Below are 11978 nucleotides of genomic sequence, written 5' to 3' on the forward strand. Positions count from 1 at the left end.
GTATGTTTTAAGCTAGCGTATGTTTAACCATGCCTGCGCCCAAAAATACGCTGCGCCTTATTTATGCGTTAAATACAGAAATAGCACCTGTAACTGACACAGCGCCTTTTTAATACGGTGCGCCCTATGGTCGCGAAAATACGGTATAGTGGCTTTGATAACGGGAACCGGTTCTCAAAAAGGGATTCGAATCCATGGAATCGGTTCTTTTCTATCGAAGCATCGGGAGAACCGGTTTTCGAACATCATCCCTAGTTACTTTTATGAAAACCTAAAGACAAAAAGCAGCAGCAGACTTTTTTCCTAAGCCTAAACCCAGAAGATATAATGCTCTGGATTTACCATAAACAAACACATGGGGGCACTGCTGAGAAATAGTTGCACAGTCTTTGGCAAACCTATATTAAAAAAGTATGAAAAAAACACTCCTTACATGTGGATAATCCTTATGACCTATTTTTACAATCATTTCCATGTAGCCATATCCATTGCATGTATGTAGAGCGTTTTCCCTTCAATGAGCTACATCATGTATAAATAAATAAAACTGGCCATATCTTTTTTTACCTGAATATGCTGATTACTGAACATCAGTTCCATCTTGAATCACCCTATATTATACTTGTCTGCATAAACTCACCTCTTTTCGCTTCTGCAAGAGGAGCTCCAGCCTGTCATTGGCCCTTTTGGCCACTATCTTATTCCTCTCTGCCTCGTATTGACGCTGGGTGTTGTCCATGTTGATGCTCAAGTTGAGAGCTACATTCACCAAGGCTGTCATCAGCTTCATGGCTGTTCAAAACACAAACAATATCAAACAACATGACTTGATATACAAACGTAGGTTGGTCCACTATGTCAAAGGGAGACATGGAGAAACTATACAACACAACTGAGATAACGATTCAACCATTAAAAAAACATTCCAGTAGTTATAATTGAGAGGATGTACAGTATGACTTGCGGGAGAAATGAAGTACAATTTTAAATAAGGAAGATTTGCAGTGCAAGTCATACCCTTCACAAGCAGACTATGTGCAAATGAAAATGAGTCTTCTGCTCTGCTTTGGCAAGCAAGGGGTCTTATGGCAATGATATATCCAGCACTTCTAGTCTAACACTGGTAATCTTACCTGCCAGTGTAGAGGTGTGTCTGAAGGCTCTGACTTGAGAGTCTGATAATCCGGTGAGAAGCGAGATGACTGTGTCCATCATATATTCATCATAGATGATACTGTATTGACACTGCCGCACCAGGACCGATATGAATTCACAAAAACTTGATTTGAACTTCTTCCATAGTGGCCCTGCTATAGTGAGGGGGTAGTCGCCACTGTCCTAGAGAAACCACAAAGGAAAAGACACCATCATACCATCAGTTTTTCTCAAACAAAACATCTGACATTTCTGACAAAAGTCTCAACTTTATTTTCATTTATTTCTGTGATATGAATTATTGCTATTCATATTAATTCAATCTACAAGATACAACATAAAAGTGGTATTACCTCATCAAATTCCTCTGTCATTCGTCTGATTATTTCTGAGTTCTGCATGTTGCGGAACATCTCTCCACTGACAACACCTGATGAATGCAGGAATTAGTCACCTTATCTTTACTGATTGATTTGGGACAGTGCATATTAATACACCATCTTATACTTCTGTACAAACTGTTAAAGAATCAGATCATAGCATGGTTGCTCATTTTGATGTGTAGTGTTGACTCCAGGTCACATTAAAGTTTACATGGTCACATAAAGCCGCAATGTATCACATCACACATCTGACAAAGATGTTCTCATGAGTGCCAATGTGTGTACTGATAAAAACAAGAGTTTTGCTCTATCTGCTCTTCTTGTTTCAAGGCTGACAAAACTCCAGTCAAATATCTCAAAATTAATGGAGATACCATTTTTGGTCTTTGTTGAAATTACAAGGATTGCTGCAAGCAAACAAGACAAGAAGTTCAGTGTTTCCGATACGTTCTATCAACTAATTATACAAGAACATTTTGAGCCGCCACAAGTAAAATGAATTGTGGGTGGGGTATTACTTCCTGTATATCATCTCTTGGCAATCATGTTCCACAAAACATTGACTACATGTTTTTGTTTTAAGATTAGCATTGGCGGTTTGAGCAACAGGTTTTCGTAGCGAGTCAGCACACAGTTCTAAGCAGCAGACTGGACTGGTAGTACAAAGTTACCAACCAATATTTGTTTCCACAGAGTTTGGTAACTATATGTATGCGTAGAGGTGGGAATCTTTGGGCACCTCACGATTCGATTATGATTCAGGAACTAGGATTCGATTATAAAATTGATTATTGATGAATCATTAATTTATGTCTATTGATGCAGTTTTACATTTCTTTTCGTTTCACTAAACAAGCGTTTATCACTTGCAACCTTTAAAAACAGCACATTTGTATTAAGAAATAGTTAAATTAATTCCCATCACATTTATTATGTTATATTACATGTATGCAGAACTGGAAAGTAAGTGCCCTATAATAAAGGAGCTGGTTGGATCGCTCAGTGACGTGGCTCGCTGCAGTCAGCCAAATTTTAGAAACGGTCTCCATTTCCTATTTACAATAAAGAAATCGATTGACGTTTACCGTATTTTTCGGATTATAAATCACAGTTTTTTTTCATACTTTGGCCGGGGGTGCGACATATACTCCGGAGCGACTTATGTGTGAAATTATTAACACATTACCGTAAAATATCAAATAATATTATTTATCTAATTCGCGTAAAAGACAAAGCAAATGTCGGCAATCGTCACACACACATCAACCAATAAGAATTTGGCGGGGCCGGGTCATGGCAGAAGTGCATTGTGGGTCATGGGATGCTACATGCTGCTATGTCCGTAGCTATTAAAATTGATTATTTCAACATTGGCGGTAACATATAAAAACTGAGAAGAGCTGAACAAAAATGGCACCGAAAAGGAAATCATATACTGCAGATTACAAGCTGGACGTAGTGAAATATGCAGCAGAAAACGGCGATCGAGCAGCAGAAAGAAAGGAAGCGCCGCATACCAGGAGCGACAACGAGGAAGAAGATTTCATGGGATTTAGCGATCAGGAGTGACAGATTGTTTGGTAAACGTATAGCATGTTCTATATGTTATAGTTAATTGAATGGCTCTTACCATAATATGTTACGTTAACATACCAGGCACGTTCTCAGTTGGTCATTTATTAGTCATATAACGTACACTTATTCAGCCTGTTGTTCACTATTCTTTATTTATTTTAAATTGCCTTTCAAATGTCTATTCTTGGTGTTGGATTTTATCAAATAAATTTCCCCCAAAAATGCGACTTATACTCGAGTGCGACGTATGTATGTTTTTTCCTTCTTTATTATGCATTTTCGGCCGGTGCAACGTATACTCCGGAGCGATTTATAATCCGAAAAATACGGTACTAATCGATTTTACAATCGTCGATGTCCGGATTGCCATTAACCTAAAAATCAATGATTTCCCCCACCTCTACTATATGCCTGTATGTAAAAATGCATTTGCTGAATTATGTCAATTTTGTTAAAATCTCATTTGTTGAACGTTTGTACAAGTTTAAAACGATAGCAATGCTAATTTGAATTAGTCTGTCAATGTGGTTGTTCGTTGTATGTTAGCATTAGGGCAAAAGAGCCAACCTTCATCTTAAATGGCTGCAAGGCCTTGGTGATATGGCCTAAAAAAACAATTGTTTTTCCTACTTTTTAAAAAAAAACAATGAATACTAATGACAGATGATTCAAGTTTTTATTTTATTTTATCAAAAACTAGTGGTTTGAAATCACACTGCATCGTCTTTACAAAATTTTAATTTGTATAATGTTGTTATTTTTAGATATAAATTATACTTTATGTAAAAAAAACTAAATAAGAGCTTCCACTGGGAGGCAATACTTGTGTCTTGAACAAATGACTTCTGTTAAATGTAGCATTTCTTTGTATGCAAATATGTAAATAATAATCTACAACATTGAGATTATAAAGTGCCTACTCAAAATGTCTGTCTTAAGTGAAAACACTTCTGTAAATACATATGTAGTATTGCATATGGTATTCAAGTAAATAATCAAGTAAAACATTGAGAAAACTGCTGTTTTAGTAAGTGGATAAATACAGGATTTTTGCATTGTAGCCACATCCTGCCAGTGTCCACAGCGATTGCTTTAGTGATCGTTCTCCACTATACTTCTTTCTCATCCTACATAGTACCTTGTGTAAATGATTCCACTACAGTAAGCTGCTTTTTAGCGGGAGTTTGTTTGTTGTTTTGGTCTTGCTCGCCTCATTAAGAGTTGCATTTTCTGCACTCGGTTGGAGGTTTCTGTTTCAGATGCAGTACCGGTAGTAAGTTTGTTGTGCTGCTGCTTTTTTCAAACAAACGTTGCAGTGTGCAGTCACGTGTTCCACGTTTGTTAAGTTAAAGTTAAAGTACCAATGATTGTCACCCACACACTAGGTGTGGTGAAATGTATCCTCTGCATTTGACCCATTCCCTTGTTCACACCCTGGGAGGTGAGGGGAGCAGAGAGCAGCAGCGGTGGCCGCGCTCGAGAATCTAAACTATTGACAACGCTTTTCTTTTCTTCAGGACAAAAGTCTCACTCTCGTTAGCCATGCTTTGCTAGGTGTGTGAATCTATGCTAAGGAAACAAGGGGGAGGGCGGAAGTTACAGAAGCTCCTGGGGGGGGGAAAGTATGCCAGAGCAAGAGGAGAAAAAACAGAGTTTAGATTTTTTTTTTTTTTTAAATCGTCTGCAACAAAAAAACTGGAATTTATCGATAAAATACAACTATTGCCCAGGACTAATGGCTGAATTGCTTTTTTCGGTGTATACCAAACTGTAATGTTGATTTAACATGATTCTTAAATGTATGTGAACTACATGTGTGTATTAATCGACTTTACTTTGTGTGCTTAGTTTTACTGGAATTTAATTGTGGAGACTATCAATACACAACCTCAAGTTGGAAGTTTTCCATCTCTAATTTAAAAAGGACTGTTTACCCATCTGCCAAACTACATTACAATATTCAGGAGCACTGAATATATGTATGTAAATAAACCAAGGCTGTATAAAGTGCAGCCTGTGTTACATTGTAGGAATAAAATAAACAGCAATAATTGAAAAACAAAGCAAAACAATGTAATGCAACAAAAAAAAGATATGTTGATAATAACACAGATCTGTCTTCAGACATGCATCTTAGCTAATTATGCAAAATATATGATGACATCATATTGAGATAGCCTGGGCCACACCCCCACTGCACTGCTGGCCATGGCCTTATCGCCACAAATTGTTTGCTGTTCTGTGGGAAACACTGAAGTTCCAAAAATAACTGTGACCTGTATTCTGCACTAAAATATTGCAGAGTGGCAGACAAACAACCACACTATGTCATTTTCATATCATTCAGTATGCTCTAGTGACATATAAGAAGTAGATTAAACAGACAAATTTGAGGTCATCTGCATCAGACATCCATTTTCTACCACTTGTCTTGTTCAAGACTGCAGGGAGCTGAAGCCTGTCCTAGCCAACTATACCTTGGACTGTTCACCAGTCAATCAAATCACATCACTATCGCAGAACAGGAGCTGAACCCACTCTGGCTCCATGGAAGTCCGCAGAGTGTACCGCTATATTATGACTACGTTTACACTGCAAGCCAGGTGGCCTAAATCTGATTTTTTTTTTAGATCTGATTTTTTACAGTTGACTGTTTACACTGCACATAAAATGTGATTTTTATCAGACTCCAGTGTAATGTAAATGAAAACAAAGGAAGTTGACTGGGAGCAAGTCACTACTACTACAAAATAAAAGTCGCCACACCTTGAAAATGACAGATTTTTTACGTGAAAGTAATATAATGTATGAATGGATGTATATAGTGAACTATTTCGGAGGGTTGTAATCTTTACATGGCTGTTAAGTAGAGGAGACACGGACATCTGCGTGGATCTACAGGACCTTTATTTTTTAACTCACATGTAAGCAAATACGCCACAGCGTCAATTCCGGTCTTTCAACAATGGCTATTTCTTCTGAATCAAAATATATATTCATGTATTAAATATAGCCTATTATTTGCGCACTATTGACAAGTGATGCACTGAAAATGCACTCATCTTAAATAGAAACCGAAACCGGGTGTTGTGATGAAATATCCATTTCGGCTGGCGACTGTATCTTTCCGGCGCACACAAGTGATGTAGCGCGCTCAAAGCTGATGAAAAAATCAGATTCAGGGCACATGCAGATCGCATTGCGTTTAGTCACATTTGAAAAGATCAGATTCCAATCGGATTCAGGACTACCTCCTGATGTGGCCTAAACTTGATGTCAAAAGATCTCATTGGAAGCATTTTGGAGCGTTTAGACTGGCAAACAAAATAAGATCTGTGTCACTTGAGGGCAAAAAAATCTGATTTAGTGTGCAGTGTAAATGGGGCTTATTAGTGACCATTTGCTTCACAAATAGTTGTACATTTAACAAACTTACCTTTACACCCTGAGCACTGGATGAAGAAGTTGATGAGATCAAGTAGGGCAACATCTTTGTCATGTTTGTAAGACTCGATCCAGTCGTCAACGACAGACTACAAGAGAATGACATAATTAAAAAATGTAGGACGTGTATATATATGTTTTAATAAGACAACAAAAGTAATCAAGGCAAGATCTTACCTGCATTGCACTCCTGCCCAGCTTGACCACCTCAAACAGCATCATGTTTTCCATGCCATTCTCTTGGTGGTGGCCATTTATACGGCCTGCGCCTTTCGCGCCCTTGCCTTTGTCTCCCGCTGCCTTCTTCCCCTTCTTTCCACCCTAGAAAAAAAAAACAATAGTTAAAAAAAATAATAATAGAAGGCACTAACTACACTTCCTTGTTTTAAACTTTGATATATTTTTTTCACGTACCGTATTTTCCGCACTATTAGCCGCACCTAAAAACCACAAATTTACTCAAAAGCTGACAGTGCGGCTTTTAACCCGGTGCGCTTTATATATGGATTAATATTAAGATTCATTTTCATAAAGTTTCGGTCTCGCAACTACGGTAAACAGCCGCCATCTTTTTTCCCCGTAGAAGAGGAAGTGCTTCTTCTTCTACGCAAGCAACCGCCAAGGTAAGCACCCGCCCCCATAGAACAGGAAGCGCTTCTTCTTCTACTGTAAGCAACCACCCGCCCGCGTAGAAGAAGAAAAAGCGCGCGGATATTACGTTTCATTTCCTTTGTGTGTTTACATCTGTAAAGACCACAAAATGGCTCCTACTAAGCGACAGGGATCCGGTTCATGAAAAGACGCAATCTCTCCATCCGCACACGGACTACTATTTCACAGCAACTGCCTAAAGACTTTCAAGATAAGCTGGCTACTTTCTGTGCATATTGTAAAAACAAGATAGCTGAAAAAAAGATCCGGCCAGAGAACATTATCAACATGGACGAGGTTCCACTGACTTTTGATATTCCTGTGAACCGCACTGTGGATACAACGGGAGCACGTACGGTGAATATTCGCACCACAGGGAATGAGAAGTCATCCTTCACTGTGGTTCTAGCTTGCCATGCTAATGGCCAGAAACTTCCACCCATGGTGATATTCAAAAGGAAGACCTTGCCAAAAGAGACCTTTCCAGCCGGCGTCATCATAAAAGCTAACTCGAAGGGATGGATGAAGAAAAGATGAGCGAGTGGTTAAGGTAAGTTTAAGTTTACGCGAAGAGGCCGGGTGGCTTTTTTCACGCAGCTCCGTCCATGTTGATATACGATTCCATGCGTGCCCACATCACGCTGGTTTTAATATATTATTAAAGTTTGACTGACCTATTTGACTGTTTTTTTGACATTCCTTTAGCGCAGTTAGATGCGGCTTACAACACGGGGCGGCTTATAGGTGGACAAAGTTTTGAAATATGCCGTTCATTGAAGGCGCGGCTTATAACCCAGGGCGCCTTATGGTGCGGAAAATACGGTATGTCCAATTTGAATAACTTTTGCTCAACACTGGCAATAATTTATAATTTCATTATTTAAATTGTACATGCATTGTGTTACTACAGTCACTACACAATCATTAATGTAGGATAAACAAATGTGTTGGAAAGAGGTAGTGGCCGTATAAGGTTGTTGCAAACTAAATATCACTGCAATATAATACAACTTGTGCCCTATGATTTGCTAAAACACATTCGGAGCTCGCTAGGCTCACAACCTAAGGGATTACATCATTACGGCCTTTTACGATTTCAAAAGTTGGAAGCCAGCCAGGTAAAAGCACAATTGGTTCACTTAAGTTTGTGAGTGTCTCCTTTGTTGTTTAGTTGCTATGTGTTACTATGCTATGCATTGGAGCAGTAGAGCAAGTGTAATAAATGGCAAAAGCTTCTGAGAGCCACAAGCAGTCTGACAATGCATTGATAATGTTTAAGCAGCAATATGTTGAAGCCTGATGGGCTCGTCTGATGCAACCTTATACAGACCACTGTTAAAAACAAGTAATAAATTAAAAACTTAGTATGTTGATGTATTGGTTATTACCTTTCCTTTCGATGAAATTGAACTCCTTCCATCTAGATCTTCAGAAAAGTCTGTGTCTGAAGAAAACTGTGTGTCTGTATCACTGGTGTAGAAGGGAGGGGATCAGAAATTAAAATGAACAATTTACACCTGCTAAAGCACAATAACAGACAAGGTTGCACTTACTGAGCATAGGGGAAGTCTGCTGGTATTTCTGGTGCTGCTATCATTTCTGTAACATCTTCTGGATCACTTCCAATTTATGACTGACTGGCTTGTAATCCTCAGGACTGGCCGGGTCGCATAAAACCTAAACATGTGAAATGTTTAGTAAATAAGGCGAATATTACACAGATGAAAACATTTTCTGTAGTAAACAAATCTTGCTTGATGCTCCGAGAAAAAAAGTTGCTTCACATGGTAACAGTGGGCGGTACAGATGCTCCTGTGGCACAGAGCTCTCTAACCATTGGCTCGCTGTTTCTCAGCCCCTTAGCTATACACTTATGGCTCATGGCAGATTTTACTGTCTTCCTCTCTGTCCAAATAAGGAACTGCTCTGTCCGCCCAGTTCATCCCTTTGACCAATCAAAACACGTTACCAGCATCAACAAGATCCTGCAGGCCACAGCTATTGCATGTACCGACCGGGTAGCTACTGTATAAAAAAGTGGCACATACATGCAAAGATGCAGGCAAACTTTTGAATTTCAATAATTTACGTGACAGTTTAATCTTTAACGGAATTATGCCAATACATCCCTAATGTACCACTTTTGAGTACCTTTTACAACATCCAATATTGACAGATACAATAAGAGCGGATTGAAATAGATGAATTCATTAATGCAGAAGCCCTACCACTGCTTATATTAAGCATAATTTGCCACACAATGCAGAGGACAATGTACGATTAAAGAGGTACAATAGCTAACACAAACGTGGCAATGTGGTGACTGTAAAAAGTGCTGTAGTGACAAAATACAGACGTGGGTATTGTGCCCGTTCCCCTCGTTGCTGCGTGTATATTACATGACAAGATGACGGGATTCAATGGGTGTTGACTGAAAAAGTGGCGCCAAATCGCTCAGCGGATCTCATAAAACTTGCTACTATGGACGAGGGTCTTGGCTCTACGGCACTATAGAGATCCATACTGGGGAGTTAGACAGTCAACGGTTCAGCAAACTACCGCCCGCTTTCCCGACAACAATGCCGACACGACTGCGCTCTTCGTCGGCTCCTGTCAAAATTGACACCGGTGCGCGCCTGGTGCTAGCACTGCTAGCAACCGTGGGGTTTTTCGCCGTCGCTGTGGGAGACTTTAGGGAGTAGAATGTTCTTCCGAGAGCAACGTAACCGAAATAAAGGCGCACCGAATACCCCAGTAGACTGTTTCGGGAACGGGTGAGCGTTTGCTGCCGCTATGGCAGAGATATCATAATAACAAAACAACGCAAGCTCGACGGTGCATTCGCGTGCTAATATTAGCGACACTCGACTAGCGTTGAAAACAAACGTATCAAATGTGTGTGTTTTCTGCGTTCGAGTCGCATAAGAGCCCACTGTTAATGCGATGAAGGACAATAATAATACATTTCGCGAAGTACAACTACCATTAGTTAGCCATGCTAACAGTACGTGCTAGCGTTACCTAAAAAAACATCACGTCCTTGCGTCCTCCATCTTGCCTCGGGAGTTCCAGCACCGTATTGCATAAGCAACAAACACTGTTTACAATCATTATGAAGTGCAACCAAGTCATTCGAAACAACGCAACATTGCCGTGTTCCGACCTTTACATTTCGCGTGATTGTGGTAAGAATGTGGAAACGCCAGCTTGCAAAACTAGCAGAGCGACGCTAGCCTTCTCACCGCGAGCTAACGAGGCGGCTCGACTCAGGCAGACATCCGCGCTCTAGGCTCAACGAGCGCTAGCCTGGCTAGCACACGGCTAGCAAAATACAAATCAACTAAGTTCAAGATAGCTTTCCGCCATTTTACAGCTAACTTACCTTTCTGAGAAATAATAGTCCCGGCAGATTCCTAACTTTAACTAAATCGACCAGCCTCCACCTAAAACTCGGTATAATTGTGTAAAAACAGTTTAAAAGTCGCGGTCAGAGGCGGTTTCGGACGTTCTCTCACCCGCTTGCTCCGTAGTTCAATTTGTTGTTTCGACGACCTGGAAGGAGGAAATCCTGGTACAGAGCTGCCACCTAGCGGCCACCAGGTACCGGCAAGGATGGGACATCTAGTGGCCACTGACCGGCATTGCACCAAAGGGTTGCTGCCACCTCTGAACAGTGCAAAAAATGCTAGATAAGGCAAAACACAATTATACAGGTAAAAGCCAGTAAATTAGAATATTTTGAAAAACTTGATTTATTTCAGTAATTGCATTCAAAAGGTGTAACTTGTACATTATATTTATTCATTGCACACAGACTGATGCATTCAAATGTTTATTTCATTTAATTTTGATGATTTGAAGTGGCAACAAATGAAAATCCAAAATTCCGTGTGTCACAAAATTAGAATATTACTTAAGGCTAATACAAAAAAGGGATTTTTAGAAATGTTAGCCAACTGAAAAGTATGAAAATGAAAAATATGAGCATGTACAATACTCAAGACTTGGTTGGAGCTCCTTTTGCCTCAATTACTGCGTTAATGCGGCGTGGCATGGAGTCGATGAGTTTCTGGCACTGCTCAGGTGTTATGAGAGCCCAGGTTGCTCTGATAGTGGCCTTCAACTCTTCTGCGTTTTTGGGTCTGGCATTCTGCATCTTCCTTTTCACAATACCCCACAGATTTTCTATGGGGCTAAGGTCAGGGGAGTTGGCGGGCCAATTTAGAAGAGAAATACCATGGTCCGTAAACCAGGCACGGGTAGATTTTGCGCTGTGTGCAGGCGCCAAGTCCTGTTGGAACTTGAAATCTCCATCTCCATAGAGCAGGTCAGCAGCAGGAAGCATGAAGTGCTCTAAAACTTGCTGGTAGACGGCTGCGTTGACCCTGGATCTCAGGAAACAGAGTGGACCGACACCAGCAGATGACATGGCACCCCAAACCATCACTGATGGTGGAAACTTTACACTAAACTTCAGGCAACGTGGATCCTGTGCCTCTCCTGTCTTCCTCCAGACTCTGGGACCTCGATTTCCAAAGGAAATGCAAAATTTGCATGGTTGGGTGATGGTTTGGGGTGCCATGTCATCTGCTGGTGTCGGTCCACTCTGTTTCCTGAGATCCAGGGTCAACGCAGCCGTCTACCAGCAAGTTTTAGAGCACTTCATGCTTCCTGCTGCTGACCTGCTCTATGGAGATGGAGATTTCAAGTTCCAACAGGACTTGGCGCCTGCACACAGCGCAAAATCTACCCGTGCCTGGTTTACGGACC

At 40.4% G+C, this 11978-nt stretch overlaps 1 protein-coding gene across 3 annotated transcripts in view; it reads right to left on the bottom strand.

The window, feature by feature from the left end:
• The window catches only part of stag2b (STAG2 cohesin complex component b), a 50305-nt gene extending 39472 nt beyond the window's left edge, over positions 1–10833 (bottom strand). The window contains exons 1-8 of one of the 3 annotated variants that reach the window (XM_061927923.1): positions 10724–10833; positions 8762–8885; positions 8597–8678; positions 6735–6878; positions 6550–6646; positions 1509–1585; positions 1134–1338; positions 641–792 (exon numbers count right to left, since the gene is read on the bottom strand). In XM_061927923.1, coding sequence (XP_061783907.1) covers positions 641–792; positions 1134–1338; positions 1509–1585; positions 6550–6646; positions 6735–6878; positions 8597–8678; positions 8762–8805 — 801 coding nt within the window. In that variant the 5' untranslated portion in view covers positions 8806–8885; positions 10724–10833. Of the gene's footprint in view, positions 1–640; positions 793–1133; positions 1339–1508; positions 1586–6549; positions 6647–6734; positions 6879–8596; positions 8679–8761; positions 8886–10229; positions 10370–10590 lie in introns of those variants that run through there. The other 2 variants (XM_061927922.1, XM_061927924.2) reach the window with 2 other exon arrangements.
• Between the last annotated feature and the right edge of the window lie 1145 nt (positions 10834–11978).

Source organism: Nerophis lumbriciformis, linkage group LG35 (genome assembly GCF_033978685.3).
Source record: "Nerophis lumbriciformis linkage group LG35, RoL_Nlum_v2.1, whole genome shotgun sequence".
In the NCBI taxonomy this organism is placed as follows: Eukaryota; Metazoa; Chordata; class Actinopteri; order Syngnathiformes; family Syngnathidae; genus Nerophis; species Nerophis lumbriciformis.